Raw genomic sequence first — 19,224 nt, 5'->3', positions numbered from 1 at the left:
TGAATACACTTTGCTCTATCTTTCCGTGTTTGGCACCCTCATCCTAGGTCTGTGCTTTGAAAATCAAATCCCCAAGCTGCGTCCTTTATTAAAACACAGAAGGTGGTTTTATTGGGTGACCTTTGGCAAACCACTTTGCCTTGCTGTACCTCAGTTTTCCCATGGGACTAGAATGAGACTTTATGCTCTATTGTAAAGCACATTAAGATCTATGGATGAAAATCACTATACAAGAGCTAAGCAGTATTGTTAAATCCTGGGTTAATACAAATTGTCTGGGGGTTAAAGAAAGATGCCTCTCTATGTGATGGTGTCAGAAATCATTACCAGGGCTGCTTTTAAAGAACAGCATCAGGTTAAAAATTATAACTAGCCTTGGAAGGATTAGATTTTTATCGGTAAATATCAGTAGATGTCAATTTCACCTTACCCACAAACAAACAAAAAATATTGCCATTGATTAATCATTGAAATTTACAGCTAAGCAAAGTAAGATGCTGCTTGAGAGCTTACTAGAGATTGATTTAAGGATATTTACTTGATCTGTTGTGACATGTGATGTTGATCGCTTGTGTTCCTGACTGTTACAAAACTTTTAACTTTTGAATCTCAGTGTCTGCTGTCATAAATAACTCTGTCCCCTCCCCTTGTTAATTTCCTGCCACTAAAAATTTAAAGGATAAAAATGCTTAAAAATAAACATCTGTATATTTTTTAGAATATCAAATTCTGCCATGCCTAATTATAATAAAACAAACTTGCAAAAACATTATTTTGTTACTAATCACCACTGTAGATTATTAAAATTAGGGCCAGATCCTCAGCTGGTGTTAATCAGCGTGGCTCTGTTGAGCCAATGAAGCCAGTTTACACCAGCTGAGGCTCTGGCTCCGAAAACTGGAAAAAATCTTAGGCCATGTCTGCACCAGGAGTGCCTCGTCTATATAGTATACTGGTATTTTCCTGTACCAGTAAAGTGCTGGGCTTTTGCAGGCATAATTTATTCCAACCCCTTCCCCCTCTCCGTTCTGAGCCATAAAAGCACAGCTTCACGGAGATAACTGCATCTGTGCCCATGGCTTTTTCTGGCACAGCTCGGTTGGTCACAAATCACCCCTCGTCCCACCCTGAGCAACACAGCCATGCCGGCAGAAGTCTGTAATGTAACCATCACCTAAATTACTCCTTCCCATTGCTGCGATTGGGTTTACACGTTATACTTCGCTCAGATCAGTCAATGAAAACAGACCAGTCAGTCTAATTTTCTCAGGTTCTCGTGCCCTGGCCTAATGCTGCAACGACTGGTTTGCAACCCCCATTGGCAGAGGTGGGGAAGTGGGTACGTCCAGATCAAACACTGTTGATACTGAGATTCTTCTAAACAAATGTCACTAAAACGCTTTTGTTTTAAATGTTTTCCTTTTTTAAAGGCAAAAGCCAAATTGCGGGCCTACACTAGTCGGCATCATTTCTTTAAAAGCAAGAGGTCTTTGGTAGCAGAAGCATCTCTCTATCCAGGTTTTTATGCTGTGCCTATCACCGTGGTATCCAGGCACCTTGCCATGTCCCTACGCTATTAATACCACTAATTAAATAAACATATATAGTGGCACTAATCTGCATTATGATGATGCTCAAAAATAGGCTTAGATCCTACATATGACCCCTTGTGCCCATGCAGCTCCCAGCTGAATAGATCCAATGGCAAGATCAGAGCCTTAGACAAGAAGGTCCTCACTGCATAGTCTCAATAAAGGGATATAAACTTTGGACAGGACACAGGCGGCCAGTTCAGGAGAAGTATGAGGTGGGTTTCAGGGCTGAATCTGGAGAAGGGAGCCTGGTATAAGGGGGCTGTTCTAGACGTAGGGGTAGGTGGTAAAAGGCCCGAAGATAAGAGCGGGGAAAGGATGGGAAGAGAAGTTAAGGTGAAAGGAGTGAGATGTGTAATGAGCAGGAAGGAGAGGAGTGGGAATGAGAGCAGATGACAGGGTGGTTTGACAGGACAGAGATGTCCATTGGGTTGTCTCTAAGCTGTAAGGTCCATACAAAGAGAATCTTTTTGCTCTGAGTTTGTACAACACCTAACACAATGGGGTGCTGGTCCTTGACTAGGCTTCCTAGGAGCTACGGTAACCCACAGAAATAATCCTCCATTTATAATGAGTTGGGTTAGGAGGGACTCACCATTGCAGCCCATTCCACTCAGAGAGCCGATCCTGTCAATTCTTCTCCCAAAGCAGCCTGAGTCTCTCATCATCTTGGGAGCTTGGAGCCCCCTCAGTCGCTTGAGGATGGGGTTGCTATAGGACAGACGGGCGCTGGGGGCTGGCCTGGGTTCGGGCTGCTGGTCACTGTTGTCATCGAAGAGTTCTGGTGGAGTGTCTTGCTGAGCTTCAGGCTCCTGAAGATCAGGGTTGGACTCTACGGCCTCCATCAGCGAGAACTTGTCCTCCAGCCTCTCCAACAGAGCCTGCGAGAGAAGGGCACAGACTGAAACACCCGTCCCTGTGGATTTTCCCCTTGCCTTCCTATATGCTCAACTTTTGCCTAACCACTGAAAATAGCAGTCATCCTATTGCCAGAGGGCCGGAAGAGACTGTGTGCAGGCTGAGCTGTAGGGTCACCTCACCTCTGTCATCTTTATCCAACCCAGACCCTACAGTCTTGTTACTCTGCCCCTGTGTGAGCACATACCCGGGGGACTGGGCAGGGTTGTGCTTGGGCGGCTAGCCTGAGCCCCTCTCCCCCACCGCAGCCACACTGCTATTTTTAGCATCCTGGCTTGAGTAGAGCTAGCACATCTGTCTACCCCTGCTGAGAGGCACCCTCCCCGGTGCTGTGTACACATGCCCTAAGATGGAAGGGGTGGTTCGCTGCCTCAATGTACTTTTGGATCCATCTCTGCTCCAGGTTCTTAGCTAGCAGAAGTGACCTGCAGTGCTTCTCTGTAGCTGGCCAAAAAGCTGTCAGCTTTCCCATTCTTCTGTAGACCTCGGAAGGGGTCACCTGCATCTGTCACCCACCAGGCTGTTGCAAGAGGCTTTACAGAGAGAAACTCTTGATCTCCCCCAGAATCTGCCCCTGGTGTGGAACAGTGTTGCTACCCCCTACGGTTGCATGGGGTGCACACATCTAGAAAGCCTGCACGCAAGTGTTTGCGCTGGCTTCCTGCTGACGTCTGAGGATCACTCATCACTCCAGGATGAGTTTCAAAGCCCTGAATAATGTGGAATCAGGTCTCACTTCCAGGGCAGCTCAAAACAGCTCAGAGCCTCTTGCTGTCCCTATGTTTCAACCCCCTCCAGGGAGCAGCTACCTTCTGGAGGGCGCTGCCTGTGGGGTTCTCTCCTCTGGGCACTTTGCAAGAGCCAGAACCTAGCTATGTGGCTACACACAAAATTTAGCAGTTTGGCTTAATTTTTGCCTGTTTTATTCTGGAGGGTGGTTCTAATACTTCTAGGGAGTTTGTTCTTTAAGGGCTTGGTCCTGTGCAGGGCTGCTCACACCCATCCCAATCCAGCAAAGTACTTAAGCACATGCTTAACTTTAAGCAAAGATATAATCCTATTGAAGTCCCTGAGATCCTTCATCATGCATGACGGAACCTGAATGTTGGTTGCTATGGCAATGGACACTATAAATCCCATAGGTGCATAATAATTTCCTAGCTCTGGGGGCTTTTCTGAGGGAATCCAGCTCTGTGATCAAATCATTCATTTTTTTAAAGTAATGAATATTCTAAAAGATCCCACCCATCTGCCCCAATCCCCTGCTCATCTCCTGCCCACACAAACCCTGGGTCTTTCCTTGTGTTTCCCAAATGTGAGTGCACACACTGTCTTCTGCTTTGGCGCACCTGTACCTTAGTCAGATAAATCGTATGAGGGACCTCATCTCCAAAAACCCATTGTCTCCTCTTATAAAGCTACACAGATCCCTTTATAATTCCTTCTAGAGGAATGTCCCTAAGTTCTATCAGAGCCTTAATGAAAGACAGTTTCTGTATTGAAGAGGCAGATGTTCCATAGCCTCAGGACCCTTTTCATCCCTGTTACCACCGAGGATCATCAGATGAACCCGCTAGCTGAAGGGATCCGTCACTCAAGGGTTCTGGGTTCTCTGATGTGAGAGCCCCCTCTTCAAATGGTTTGGAGCTGACAGTGCAATTGGCTGGGTCACCTTGTCCCCTGTGACTCTATGCTAGCTACTTTACTGCACTAGAGTACGGTATTGGCACCACACCATGCTTAGCTGAGCCCTAGAGAGTCTAACGACACAAAGCAAAGAGTCCTCACCTCCATGCTGGCCAGTTCTTTGGCTGGGCTGAGGCCATAGATGGGGTTGGTTCTGCTGGACTGGAACTGCATGAGCAACAGCAACAGGATCCCGCAGGAAAATGAACCTTTAGTGTCCATCCCTCTGGATCGGTTTGGACGATGGGAAAGTTCAGGCTTCTTCTGAGATGTCCCTTCAGGTCTCTCTTTCTCTCGTCCTGTTTTCTCCCTCCTCGGGCTGGTCTTTTATACCGTTTGGGTGTGATCCCTGCTTCCTAGGTTATCTGTGGATTTATCGGGGGCACATTCCAGTCCCATGGCAGGCATGCAGCTCAGTCAGGAGAAGATTCCCTTTATTAGCTGTCATTAGGAGGCAGCTGCTGCCGCTGAGGAATGTATGTCACAAGTCAGTGATTTCATGTCACTCTCCCCCCTCTTGATACCAGGCGCTGAGATTAGAGTCCAGTTGGAAATTCTTAGCAATTTTGTTATGAGAGACCCCTGTGGTCAGATTCATGGAGATTGTGGGGGGAATAGCCCTGAAACTGCTCTGAACTCTTAATCAGGAGCTTTTGGGAGGGAAATCACCTTGTACAGGGAAAGGAAAAGATCCCAGGCACAGACTTTGGGGAGGTAGAATCTGAAGAAGACTGATCTCCTAACAGTAAATTTGAGGCACTGGACAGACTCCTCTTCTATATATGGAATATGTGCAGCTGCTGCATACCATGGCATATGCTGAAAACCCCAGACCTGGGGCTCTTCTCTTCTAAGTAGCTTTAGAGGGGAATCTCGCTATTGAGATTGTCTTTGTTTGCACAACCCCTACCAGAAAGGGGCCCCAATCCCTCTTTCCTCTGCTCTCACCCCTCCATTGCAACCCAAATGGAAACTTTAGGCTGATGTTTCAGAGGTGCTGAGTACCCCCAGGTCCCCTTTACTTCAGTGGCAATTGTGGGTACTTGGCACATTTTGAAAATCAGGCCATTAGTCTAGATAGCTATAAAATCTGTGTGTGTGTATGATATATATATCAAGGGCCACATTTTCAGGTCAATGGGTATCTTGTCTAAGCATGAATTGCAGGATTTGGCTCTAAATGAATTTGGCTACAGCATGATAAGCAATCGTAGGTTCAGGAACAGTTTTCTCTGAGGGCCAGATTCTGATGCCCTTGCGCAGAATAGCACCTCATTCTACAAGTAGTCACACTGACTTCCGCGTAAGTGCTATGGGGACAGATGCTGCTTGGTATCTGGCCCTAAAAAAATGTGTGGAGTGCACACATGCATATATGGTATAAAACATTTGGGGGGGTTTTTTCTTAGAGATCTGAAGTTTTCAATATTAACTAAAAGCCAGAATGCTTAACTATGATGGTCAAATTAGATTCCTTAGGAAAATATTGTTCTATCATGAATTCACCCTTCAACCTTGTGCTTAAAACACAAGAGGCCATAAAAATGATTCCATTTATAGATGTACAGGGGAGATCTACGCTCCGACACATAACATTCTCTTCTAAGCTTACTGCCTGGGTTCTTCTGAATCAGATAAAGCTGAAGCAGAGCAGTGGATTTCTGAGGGAAATGGATTTCCCAGTCTAATCTAAAACGAATTTGTTTCATCTTAAAAAGACAATCAATTAGTGAAAAGAATCTCCGTACAGATTATGCAAATATTTATAAATAACAGTGATAATTATGTATATATTAGTGTATATGATGTAGTGGTGGGTGTGTGCGTGTATAATGTATATACATGCATACACACACTTTGTGTGTATTTCTAACAATTTGTAAAAATATTTGTGCGTGTAAAATAAAACTTCATTAAGGTTACAAAGCCAAGCCCTCAGAGGTTAGGAAATGTCAGCATTAATGGTGATTTGCACCTTTAAATCAGCCCCCTTGTGCTGTGCTTTACGATCCTAGTTGAGGGTGTTATTAAAGATTATTTTCCCTCCACGAAACCTCCCTCACTCTGTGCACAGGACGGAGGGTACTCACTTAATGAGCAGCGATTCATTTCTTTTTTTTCTCCTCATTCTTCAATGTGTGGCCCTGGGCCTTATTTGCTGCACACAGTTCAAACCCTGCTCTGAGGAATTATTAATGCCCTTGTGAGCTTTTCTGTGACACTCATCACTATGGTATCTGAGTGTGTCACAAATGCTAATGTGTTTATTTTCACAGCACCTTGTGAGTTGAAGGGGTTTTATTCCTGGTTTACAGGTGGGGAGAGCTGAGACAGAGATTAAGGTCCAAAGTATCCACTAATTTTTGGGTGCCCAATCTGAGATGGCTAGGACCCGATTCTCTTGTTTAATACACAAGCCCCACTGTTTTCAGTTTAAACCATTTTTTACCTAAAAATTCTCCGGTTTTACAAAAAGCATTATTCATTCTTTTTCAAATGTTCACCCTACTTTTGTATCATTCAAATGTATAAAAATAACTTGTTTGATTTGGAAAATACATAGATCACATGCAACATATTGTATTACGATAATACATTAGTCTGTGTGTATGTGCAAAGCTGCCTGTTGAAGTAAGGCTACATATTAGTCTAGAAGGTGCACACAATAAACACCCAGGCACACACGCAAGCTCTGACGTGTGTGCATCTGAACATCCTGATGAATCTCACGTCCACATTTCAAGCTGCTAGCATATAACTAACTGTTTTCTTCCCATTTTACTGTCAAATCTTCCAACAATCTATCAGAATACACTTCTGAACATATGGAAGTATTCAAAAGTTTTAAATAAAAAACAGGAGAAAAGGATGGAGTTATGTGCTGCATGTGATGTGGCCTGGTTATTAAATGTAAATATGGCTAAAAGTTCTAAGTCTACAACAGTAAACTGTTTATTCAAACAAAGTTTTATTTGGGGATTATTTTCTTAAACTCAGAGGTGGCCTTGTGTTTTGAGTTCTGTTTTAGTTCTGCAGCAAACCACATTGATGAATGGAATTCAAAGTATTACTTTATTAATTAAAATTCCCCCACAATCCTTCTATCCACCAAAGTAAACCCTGATATTTACCCAGAAAAATTAAGTATTTTTTTGCACTGATTTTCACCTGTTTTGGTTCTGGTGATAATAAACACTGAAATTCCCAGGAAAAATTAAATAAACTAAAAACGAAGGACCCTATTAATATTCCATTCTATGGCACATCATATATTCCAAGCCCAGTTCCCACTGACTTCAGGAGCAGCTTGGCAACTGACCCCAGGTCCCAAGATGGGCTCTCAGAAAATGAGAGGCACACAATTAGTGACTACCTGTGGCAAAATGTGCGTTTTTTTTTTAATTTCTTTCCCAGCATGGCATAGGATATCAGAGGCAGGGACAAGAAGCCAGTTCTCCAGGGCAGCATTCAATTACCAAATCCGTAACCCCCTGCCCCCTCTTCCTCAGATCCCCTCCCTCCTTCAGGACCCAACATCCAACTTGGGCAGCAAGAGAAACACTTCTGACTAGGGCTGGACTTGGCAACTTTAGTCATGATCTTTTAAGGTAGTTAGTTTTGTGTCTGTAATAGAGGATGGGGTGCCTGTGTGTGAATGGGTGTGCATGAGAATTCCTGGCTGCAGCTGTAGCTATTGGATGTATAGGGCAGGGGTGGATGAACTTTTTGGTCTGAGGTCCACATTGGGTTTTGTAAACTGTATGGAGGGCTGGTTAGGGGAGGGGGTCATGGCCCATCCCTCACCTCCTATTGCCCCCAGCCCCATCCACCCCCCCATTCCCTGATGCCCCCTGTGGGACCCCTGCCCCGTCCACACACCCCCGCTGCCTGTCCCCTGAGTGCCCCCAGATCCCCACTGCCTTATCCAACCCCTCCTCTCATTCCTGACGCCCCTCCCCTGGAACCCCTGCCTCATCCAACCACCCTTTCTCCCTATCCCCTGACTGCCCCCAGCACCCCAGCTTCCCCCCCCTTTCCTGACTGGTCCCCCCGGGACCCGTGCCCCCATTCAACCTCCTGTTCCCAACCCAACACCTATCCACACCCGTGCCCCCTTACTGCGCTGCCTGGAGCACCGACGGCTGGTGGCGCTTCAGCCATGCCACCCAGCTGGAGCCAGGCCACGCTGCTGCTACCGGCACTGTGCAGCGAAGAGCACTGGATCAGGCCAGGCTTTGCAGCTGCGCTGCCCCAGGAGCTCACAGCCCCGCCACCCAGAGCGTTGTGTCAGCGGCAGAGCCAGTGAGCTGGGGCTGCAGGGGAGGGGCCGGGGGGTAGCCTCCTAGGCCAGGAGCTCGGGAGATGGGCAGGACAGTCCCACAGGCCGAATGTGGCCGCTGGCTGTAGTTTGTCCACCCCTGGTATAGGGCCATATTCTGCCTTCCCTCACCCCCTGGTGGCCCCACTGAAGCTAAGGGGCTGTAAGAGGGGGCAGAACTTGGCTCATCCTTATTAATACAGTTAGACTTTTATGTTATTCCTTGTGGGACAAATTCTGACCACCTCACACAGGCTGCAACTTCAGGGTTTCTCCCTGTGTAGTTAGGGTGTAGCCAGTCCAGTCCCTAAGGTGCCACAAGGACTCCTCATTGTTTTTGCTGATACAGACTAACAGGGCTACCCCCTCCGAAACCTGTGGGGTCCTGTGTAGCTAGGGTGTAGCCAGGCCCTAGCAACCATGGGGTCCTGAGCCTGGTTTCCCCATTGTCCTGTGGCCGGGGGATGCCGTCTGCACCCCGGGACAGGGGCTGACTCCAAGTCTCGCCCAAGCAGTGGGATCTTCTGGAGGGCGCAGGTTGTGACCCCAGGGGGAGGGGGTTTTCCAGGAAGGCAGGTAGCTCAGGTCAGTGGGCGCTGTGCCCCCTCTCCCCCAGCCAGGCAGGCCAGATGCAGCAGGGCACTGGCAGGAGCCCCCTCTCCTTGTTCCCCATCACTGGCATGCTGCCCCTGGGGCTGGGGCTGCGGGGCTCCTCCTCCCCCTAGGCATCTCTGGGGCTCGATTCCTGCTCCCCATCTGGCCCCGACACCATCATTACCCGCCCTGCAGCCGGCCCAGCCCGGCCTCTGTGCTCCCTGCCCCAGTGCCCCACATACCCTGCAAGGGACAGAGCAGCTGTGGGGGGGAGAATCTCTCTTCATCCCCAGCAGGGACCCGCTTCCTCCCCGGGGGAGCCTGGTGCGTGCCCCCCACCCTGCGATGTGTCAGCTGCCCCAGTCCAAGCTCTGAGCCCCCCCAATCCCAGAGCTGGGGGGCTGGCTCGAGAGGGGGGCTGTTTGTCCCTCCCTCCAACCCAGGCTGCTGGGGGAGCGAGAAGGCGCCCTCGGGGGGACACGCCCCTCTCCCTGCACAGGGGATGCAGCTGGCCGGATCCCCCGGCGGGCAGCCCCGCCTGGGCTTGGGATGGTGCCGCCAGAGCCGGCCGAGGGCGCCCCCTAGCGGCTGCCGCGGAGCTCGCAGGCTGGCGGCTGTCCGAGGTGCTGAACCGGTGTTTCCCCCCGGCCCTGCTCAGGTCCCTCCGTCTCCCTCGGGTCTCCAGCTCCTAGCGCCAGCGGCTCCTGCTCCCCCTCGCTGCTGAGGGTCATGCAGCCAGCGCTCCGAAAGGGCCGGGCTGTTACAGGGGGGGTGGCCCTGTGCCCTGGGACTGGGGCCTGGTGTGTGCAGGGCCAGGCTGTGCTGGCACTCAACAGCGATGCTGAGCGACCATTTCAACCCAGATCCCACCGCCTTGCAGTGCCCCGAGAAGCCCAACCTGCTCCTCCATGGGGTAATCTGGAAGGGAGCTTTATCAGTGAGCAAGGGAAGAGTTTTCCTCCCGCACTGGGGTAAATCCGGAGTGACCTCATCACCTCTGGAAGAGCCACTCCCAATTGACCCCAGTGGAAACTGAGAGCAGAATTGGACCCTCTCGTGGGATGGCCTCCTCCGCCTAACCCAGCCCAGGTGTGAAGTGATGCGTGAGCTCTGCGGGGGCACTTCGCGCGGGTCGGGAAACGTCCCAGGTCCCCAGAGCCCCATCATAAAGGACTCGCTCCTCGCAGGCCTCCAGAGAGAAACGAGCGAGTTATACAAACATTTATTGATACACGCCATGCCCCCCCCCCCGGTAGGCTGGGGGTGGGGGGAAGGGATTTCAGCTGTTCTCCTTCCAGCATCATTGCTGTTAATTAACAATCCGTACAACGCGAATGTGTCCCCCAGCCAACTGCTCTGTTTAGGCTGACGCGTATTCCGCTGGGGCAGGGGAGGTCAGGGGTTTCCAATCAAGTTACCAGTCAACACAAAATAGGCTTAAAAAATCGTGGGAAGCTCTGGATTCAGCTTCTCCATCTCCTCTTCCAGGAACCTAAAACCAAGGGGAGAGACACAATGAGCACCGCGTTCAGATTCAGTTTCTCCTCTAGGCTAGATCAGCCCTGTCTCGGGTTCTGCCTGTCACCCCGCGGCTGGACAGCTGCCTGCTTGGCCTACGGCTAATATAACAGAGCTGTACGGACCCACTGTTGAGCCCTTTCCAGCCGGGGCCAAGGTCTGCCCCCCAAGGCAGGGGGTGGGGAGGAATCTGGCAGAGCTGTATAGGGCAGTATGGGGCCATTGCCAGCCGTGCCCCCTAAGCCTGGTGAGGTGAGGGAGAACCTAGACACGCAGGGACTGAAGGCAGGCTGAGGTTCTAGCTAAGACCTTTGAAGATGTTGCATCCAAGTCCTGTCCGAGAGCCGATCCTCTCGATCCTGGTCCCAAAACACCCAGAGAAGTGCCTCATCCTCCTGGGAGAAGCAAGGAGGCTCCTCCACTGACTCTCCATGGGATCCCGGGGCTGGAGCTGGGTAGCGGGGCTGCTCTCCAGCTCAGCAAGGTCCCAGCTAGGGTCATCTTCTTCTGCCCCGTAGGCCAGAATCTCCAGCTCCAGCGGCAACCCTTCCTCCCCCTGAGCTTTCTCCTTCAGCAGCTCAAGGAGGTCCTAGAACAAGAGAGGAGAAGACCGCGATCAGCTCCTGCATAACTGACCAGGGCACTCAGTGCCTATCTGTGTCCCTGCGGGGGGGGGGGGGCACAATCCGGACCTCTCAGATTGAAAATCCCACTGCTCAGAAGGGATCCTCATGGGGCTCGGCCCCCCATTCTGCTCGTTAAGGCGCCTAGTGCTGACACCTTTATGGCCTCAGAGGCCCTGGTCAGAGACCCAGCTCCCCACCCCACCCCTGTACCACCTCTCCTCGCCTGCAGGGACCAGAGCTCCGGCTGGTGTATTTCCCGGGCAGCGGGTGCCCGCCTGCTTGCCCCTGCAGGCCGAGAAGCAGCAGAGCGGCCCAACAGCCCACGGCTGCGCCTTCCATCCTGCCCAGTGCTGGCTCTGCCTCCAGACCTGAGCTCCTTGGTGTGGGCTTGGAGGGCTGCTTGGGCTTCTTTTATCCAGGCGGCTCCCTGCCGGAGCGCGGAATTCGGGCCCTCTGCCCTGCTAAAGGAACTGGTTGCAGCCAGTGGCACTCGAGGTTACCCTTTCGGAAACGGTGCATGCCCTGCCTGTGGCCGCGGTCGGGATCCGGTCCTGCTCCAGCGGAGCAGAGCCGAGCCGCCTCGGGGGATCAGAGCATTGCAAGTGCCTCCTTTGCAGTCTCTCTCTGGGCAGCACAAGGAATGAAATGACCGCGTGGTCTTCCACCTTCCTAGCAGTCGCCTTTTGGCTAGCGCTTGATGGATCGCCTGGGATGGCTTCAGTGCATTGGGCACGTCCTCCGAACCCCCCTCCCCTGGTGTGGGGGGAAATGATCCATTGCTCACCCACCGGGAAGGGAGATCAGCCCCCCTCTTGGGCCAGTCTGCAGCCTCCTGTAGCTGGGGGAGGGGAGCGAGGGGGTGCAGAGAGAGTTTGGAACCGGTGTCTCTGCTCCGCTGGCGGCAGTTCACAAGGGCAGCGTTTGTGTCTTTCAGTTTGAGCTGTAAAATGAAATGGGAAAACAGACAAGTGTTAGGGCAATCTCCCTGCCAAGGTCTCTCTCACCACTGGCAAACCCTGTGCCACTGGACCAGCTCTGGCATGTTACCCCCCAGACCAGAGTGTATTGGGGTTATTTACTGTGCCACTAGAGGTGCCAGCCAGCAGTGGCATTAGTTACCAGCCTGCATTGCTTTCTCCCACTGGACACACTGTGCTGCCCTGCTTGGCCGCTTGCAAGAGCATCACCACCTTTCTGTGGGCAGGGGTGCTCCCTATTACATGCCACCCCTGGGTGTCTCTGTAACAGTCTTTTCATCACCCTATTTTCAAGGGAATTCAGCCTTCTCTGCACTGGGAATTTGCCTTGACCTCAGTCACAGATGACCAGCAACTGGGGCAGCTCCCTTCATGTAGATAAGGAAAGCAGTGATTTTACACCCCTGGAGTTTACTTCTGCTTGAAAGTGGGGTAAGTTGCAGTGGTCCAAATCACAGCTCCTCATCCGTACCTGGATTTTGCTGATCCGTGGCTGAGATCAAGGCAAATTCCCAGTATAGACAAGGACTCAGTTGCACTTCTTTTTTTCTGTGCTTTTTTTTTTAGTGCCTCTAACTCCAGACTTTTTGTTGCTGTGGGAACTGATTGAGCCCTGGGTTTTGGTAGGACCCCCTTGATTTTTCTCCCTCCACATTAAAATGCTGCATTCTCCAGGACTCCAGAGGATGGAGTAAAACTCTCTATGGCATTGTGTGCAGGCCAGCTAATCGCCATTTAAGATGTACCAGAATTTCATTGGACTATGTTTACTGTCAAGTGTCAGCACTGCCAGTTTATCCCCTTGTTGTAAAACAGCTAGTTACTCCCCAGTGACTTTCAACAAACTAGCCATCATCTCTAAGGTGGTGAGTGCAGGCCGGTCACCACTCACTCGCCATGTCTCATCCTACTGCCTGTAAATGATGGGGCACTGTGTACTCCTCACCCCCACACACTTGTATTCTAATGCAAAAAATTCCTAAGCAACAACCATCCGTCATGGAAAGTCCAGCTGTTGCTCTCAGAGGAAGAGATCACCTTATTAATCATTAGTTTTAGACTCCCTAGACAACAGCACTTGTATCATTGAACTGGTTACTGTAACGGATGGCCCGACTTTCTGCAAGGTCCTCTTATTTTTGCCTTGGAATGTTGCTATTTCTTATTAGCCTCAGCCAAACAAGTTCATTTACAAATGACCAAAACCAAAGGTAAAAGGGGGTAATTTCTTTGGTGCTGAGGCAAATCTCCATCCTCTGAAGCATCAGGGATGGCCAAGGCTGGAGATAGGATGCTGGCTGGGCTTTGAGGTGGTGCTGAGAAGGCTGTAATACTTTGGTTTAAGTTCCGTGGTTGGGTTTAATATGAGGGTGGTGGTCTGATACACAGAAGACCAGCCTAGATGACCCAGTGGTCTCTTGTGGTCTCAAAATCTGACTCTAAATCCTGAGGGCTTCACTCAGTTTTCACTTAGTCTTTATGTCAATACAAGAACCAGAGGCCATGTTCTCCAGTGGGGAGGGCACTGGACTGGCAATTGGGAATCCTCATTTCTGGCACCACCTTTGGCCTGCCAGGTGACCTTGGGAAAGTCACTTTCCCTTCCCTGCCCCCCAGCCTTTCTGTCTTGTCTGTTCAGCCTGCAAGCTCGTACTGTTTGTACAGTGTCGAGTGGATTGGGTCCTGATCTCTGCTGGGGCCTTTAGATGCCTCAGTAATAATACATCTCCCAGGGCCTGATCCAAAGCCCACTGAAGTCAATGGGAGACGTTCTGCTGAATTCAATGGCCTTTGGAGCAGGTCTTCAATGGGAATTTTGCATAAATAAGGATTTAGCCCTATGGCGTTAAAATGAGCAGATCTGACTTGGACACGTGGCTACATGCTGGGAGGTATTGAGCACCTCTTACAATCTGGGCCTCAGGGAGAAGGCTTTGAATAAGATGATGCCATTGACGCTTTCAAGACCAGAGGTCATTGTACTCCATTCCTAGCATTCTACAGAATGTGTTTTTCATCTTTAAAAAGAAGAGGGGGGAGGCACTTCTGGTCTTCTCAGCTACTTTCACACCCTCCATATGTAAATTCATGCTCTGCTGCTTTGTTCTTCTACTCCAGCCAGATTGAAACAACTGTGCTGCTAGAGCAATGAGCCTTTTCCCCATTTATCTGACTAGCAGGCTAACTTAAAAGGTTAGCTGCGAACATTTCAATACCAATAGTAATAAGCAAGTTACCGAAAGGGCAAACACATCCAGCGTGAGTCCTTGGGATTTAATTAGAGAACCTTTGATGAGATGTAAATTGTTCCCTGTGACATTTTGAAAAATACCCTTTTGAAATGATGAGACACAATGCCCAGGTGATCGGCTTTGCTGGTCACACAGCATCCTCTGCGGAATCCAAGTTCTTGTCCATTTCAGGTACATACTTGTGTCTTAAACCACAACGATATAGATTCTGATCTCCATGATGTTGGTGTAAATCTGGAGTAGCTTCACTGACCCTGGGTGTACACCAGTGTAACTGGAGACTAGCACAGGATGATCAGGAAGTAAGCCTCCAGAATCTAGTGCTAGAGAGGAAGGGAGATGCCTGCCAGTAAATTTCTATTACCCCTGGCCAACGCTTGAATGGGGCTAGATTCCATTGGGTCACAGATTGGGGTCTAAGGTTGTGATGAAGGGGAAACTACAAGTGCATTCAAACAGTTTCTCAGAGCCCTACTTCGCTCTCTGGGGCTGGGACCACCTTTGTTCTGTGTTGGTACAGAGCCCAGCACAGTGGGGTCCTGGCCTCCGATTAGGGCTCATAGGCACTACTGCAATACAAATTATAACAATAACATCATCACAAGCTAATAAGACTCCACCATCTGTGACTAACTGACCTAACACTGCTGAGAGACCTCAAACTGATTCATTTCCCAGGCCTGTTTCTTCTCCCTGGCATTAGAGGAACCAGCTAGCTGAGGAGGTTATTGAAGCCGGGATGTTTGTTTGGTTTTCTCAATTATCGGCGGAGCAATAAGCAGCCTGTTCTGTTCCTTTATAATAGTTATGAGAATAGAACTGTTGTAAGACTACCAGCCACATGGGATGGGCATGGATTGACTGAACGATGATAGCCTATATCACAACCAAGATAATACATAAATGAAAAGTCCCGGCTGGTTCCTGGATATGCACTGCATTGTCCTCATTAGAGCATCAAATCAGCATTAAATATGAGAAGTGGTGTTATTTGGCTTCCATCTCCCTGCCTGTGCAGCGCTGACACTCTTTCTAATTCCAGATCTTCCCTCTCCTCTGGGCACACGCAGGGAATCATTCAGCCTTCAAGGTCAAGACATTCTCAGCCACTAAGAGGAAAAGTGGCCTCTGACCCAAATTCTTTAGGAACTTTGGGCCAGACTCTGAGTTCAGTTAAACCAGTGTAAAACCAGAGTCACTGCACTGGCTTCCAGGGTGGCTTTGCACTGATATAACAGATCCAAATCAGCTCATATTTTCTCTTCTGCCTCTGGAAAGCAGCATCTGAAGCAACCAGCTACGATGAGAACATGATGGACCTTGAAGTGAACTAACTGATTTAAGAGAAAACAAAGAGAAGGCAAGCATTAGCCTTCAGTTACTCCAGAACAATTCCACGGAGTGAAACAAGTGAGAGCACAGTGTGGCCTTTTCATGTTCAAAACCACAGTTGTTTTCACTAAAACCAGGTACGTAACGTTAGAGTTCATCTGAACATTTGCCTTCAGTAACCTCTCTAGATTATCCTCTTTCTGCTTTTGAATGTCTGCTAGCAGGTAGCAATTTTCTTAATTGTATTTTTTCTTTTAATTTATGTGACTTGTGTTTTTTTTTTGTTTTTTTTTTACTCTGTGGCTTGATAGCCACTGTTCAATAGTCAAATCAGGAGTGGTATTGCTGAGCTGTGATTGGTCAGATAGGTCACATGTTTAATTCCCCGTTGACTCTCCCTGTCCTATCACTGGCAGGATATTTGTATTTTGGCATTTTATTTTTATCCATCTACTTTTCTTTGTGCAGGGCTCTGAGATGTTTGCATGAAGGGGGTGATAGAAGGGCAGAGCGGAGCTGTTGGTTCTAGAGATGGGCAAATACTAGACTTCTCGCTTTGGGAGCTGAACTGAAAAATCTGGTCTGATTTGAACCCAACTTTTTTTTTTAAATTTTTGTCAAATGGGAGAAAACTGAATTTAAAAAAAAAATCCGTTGAAGGGATCTGAGCTGACCCAAACAATCTCCCTCCCCCTCCCCAAGTATTTCAAGTCATTTTGAGTTAACCAAACCCAGTTATTCTTCCAAGGTTTTTTGTTTCAGCTTGGCTGTTTGGGGTGCCTATCACCGTTTCCTTGGGTGGATTTAGTTTGTCTTTCTGGTGTTTTTTAACTGGCCCGATTTGAAAGCTTGATGTTGTTCTGAATCTAAGTCACAACAAAACATTGAGACTCCTTTTTATTTTTTTCCACAATCAAAATTATTTGGATCCAAATTCAGTGAATAGTTTTGGACCCTGAAAAACACATTTTTTTTTCCAGTAAAAAAAAAAGTGGGAAAAAAGCCTTACCCAGCTCTAGTTGTTACCAAGCATGGCCCCAATCCTGCAGCTGAACCCATCTGGGTGACCCGTTGACGTCAGTGCATCTCTCTGAGGATGTACAGGTCGGCACGCTCTAATCCATGGGTTTGCAACAGGACCTTCATGACTGAGGAATATGTCTGTGTTCTGTCTAGATTAGCTCATAGAAAAGAAGGGATCTAAAGCGGCCATCTAGTCTGTCCTCCTCTGCTGAGGCAGGATGAAACATGCCTAGACTATCCCTGACAAGTGCTGTTCTTAAAAGCCTCCAAGGACAGGGATTTATTCCACCACCTCCCTTGGCAATCTGTTGCAGTGCTTAAATATTAGAAAGAGTGAGAGAGCTTTCCTGCTATCCAACCTAAAGTGTCCTTGCTGCAAACTAAGCTGATTACTTCTTGTCCTACCTTCATTGGACAGGGAGAACAACTGATCATCAGCTCCTTTATAACAACCTTTTACATATTTGAAGACTACGTCCCACCTCAGCCTTCTCTTTATGTACTACAGTTATGACTGTATTCAGTCACTCTGAAACCGAGCTGAGATTCGCCGTGTTGAGATTGCACTGATTTTTTACCACTGTAGTCAGAAGATGAGCTTCCTTTTCTCATGATGAATGGGAGTGGAAACCTACCACCATACAAAACCATTGTTACCTAAATCTAAATCTGGGATCTAACTCAACTTGCCAGAGCCCTTCAACCTCTACCTGGCTTTATCTTCATTTGATGTCATGAATCATTTCGAGAACATTGGTGGAATGTTCCATTTTGCGCCGAAAAGTAGCACTGTATATAATGGATATGGTGCATCGATTCTTTCATAACTAGGATGCTTAGAGCTCTGATGTGCCTAAGTAAATGATTAGAACATCTTTCCCCAGCAAGAGACAGTTTTGTTCATTCTCACTGATATCGCTGATTAATTTTCAGAGAGAAAAACAAAGCTGATCTCTTAAATAGAATAAATGATGAGTGCATAAGACCTAATGAAGCTTGACAGCTAGAGACCTTCAGGAATTGCCATTGAATTTCCTACTCTCAGGCTGAGAGAGTGTCTCTTCACTGGCTGCATGAGATCCACTAATGTGTGTGTGTCGCTTTTAGGAGAAAGTAGTGTTTGGGGGGAGAGGGGTTATTTTGTTTTCTCTGTGAGTCTTTGCATTTCTAGGAACTTGAAATAACAGAGATAAAAGGGAAATGAAAGGGAGATAAAGGAGTAGCCATGAGAGAATAAACTGATGGTGACTTGTGAATGTTAAAAGGATTTATAAAGGCTAAAGTGGAACCACAAACAAGAAAGGAAAGGACACCTCCATTCGCAAGTAATTCTGGGCTTCGGGGTCCCCTCCTGGTGAGATTCTAACAGTTTCTGTAGAAATGCGCTCATGAATTTGCAGCATCCCCTGTGGGAGTGTGTTTGTAAATTCCATGCAGAAGTGTTCTCGAAAATGTACTGGGTAGGAATCTGAACTTGTTTTACCCCAGTTTCCAACTGGGGTAATGCTGCTGGGTGGCACACGTCTTGATGTGCACTGGTGTAAATCCACTGGAACTCGGATTTCACAGTAGCTCTAAGGAAGTTGTCAAAGCCACAGTGAGGCTTGGAGGAAGGGTCGCCCTAGCCTCACAGTGGCTAAGGGCAGGTCCAGAAACTACAGGCATGTCTACACTGCAATCATGTGGTGTGCAGCTCATGTAGACAGTTCTGGTTGTAGCTGAGCTAGCTTTAATCAAATTTGCTTTGTGTGTCCCTGCACCCCTATTGTGTGTTCTTCCCGGGAATTCTGTGGGGAGCAAGTTTACAGGCAGGGTGTTTGCTCAGGGCAGGGCCTTTTACATGAATTATGGTGGCATATTCATGGAAAGTAAATTTCAATTTAATGATCGCAAGAATTTTCACTGGACGCTGGATTTTAAGAAGGCTACTCCTGCCATCAGAGAAGAGAAAAAATGTAATGCAACTTACATGCCCCAGTCCAATCAGTGTGAGTTCGGCACTGAAAATCTGCAGAACAACGCTGGCAGGCAGTGGGCAGGCTGTGCCCAATTATGTGCCCCCTGTTCATCCATGAGTAGCCCCAGTAACGTCTCACCAGCATCGGGGCTGCCCAGTCAGCTCCTTGGCAAGCAGCCTAGGGAAGGAACTACACCCCATGTCTCGAGTACCAATGAACAAGGCTGAGGGCATGTCTACACGTCCAGTGCTGCAGTGTCTGGTGAAGACGCTCTGTGCCGACAGGAGAGAGCTCTCACTGGCATAATAAAACCACCTCTGCGAACAGCAGAAGCCATGTCACTGGGAGAAGCTCTCCTGTCCCTGAGCGACATCAGTGCTGCCAACACAGACTGTAATGGAGACATAGCCTGAGGCCCAGGAAAACAGGG

The 19,224-nt window shown here is 48.6% G+C and overlaps 2 protein-coding genes across 2 annotated transcripts; both read right to left on the bottom strand.

Annotated features, from left to right (window-relative positions):
- Positions 1 to 2,029: 2,029 nt before the first annotated feature.
- Positions 2,030 to 4,886, bottom strand: LOC115637060 (natriuretic peptides A-like). The gene is made up of 2 exons (XM_030537898.1): positions 4,299 to 4,886; positions 2,030 to 2,473 (listed from the first exon to the last, which is right to left on the bottom strand). The coding sequence occupies exons 1-2, from the start codon at positions 4,416 to 4,418 to the stop codon at positions 2,030 to 2,032; spliced, it is 564 nt and encodes a 187-aa protein (XP_030393758.1). The 5' UTR covers positions 4,419 to 4,886.
- Positions 4,887 to 10,924: 6,038 nt separating this feature from the next.
- LOC115637059 (ventricular natriuretic peptide-like) lies at positions 10,925 to 11,591 on the bottom strand. The gene is made up of 2 exons (XM_030537897.1): positions 11,466 to 11,591; positions 10,925 to 11,215 (listed from the first exon to the last, which is right to left on the bottom strand). Exons 1-2 carry the CDS (start codon positions 11,589 to 11,591, stop codon positions 10,925 to 10,927), a joined length of 417 nt encoding a protein of 138 aa, XP_030393757.1.
- Between the last annotated feature and the right edge of the window lie 7,633 nt (positions 11,592 to 19,224).

Source organism: Gopherus evgoodei, chromosome 18 (assembly GCF_007399415.2).
Source record: "Gopherus evgoodei ecotype Sinaloan lineage chromosome 18, rGopEvg1_v1.p, whole genome shotgun sequence".
Classification (NCBI taxonomy): domain Eukaryota; kingdom Metazoa; phylum Chordata; order Testudines; family Testudinidae; genus Gopherus; species Gopherus evgoodei.
The sequence above is the reverse complement of the archived record's forward strand: the minus strand, read 5'-3'. Positions and strand labels throughout refer to the sequence as shown.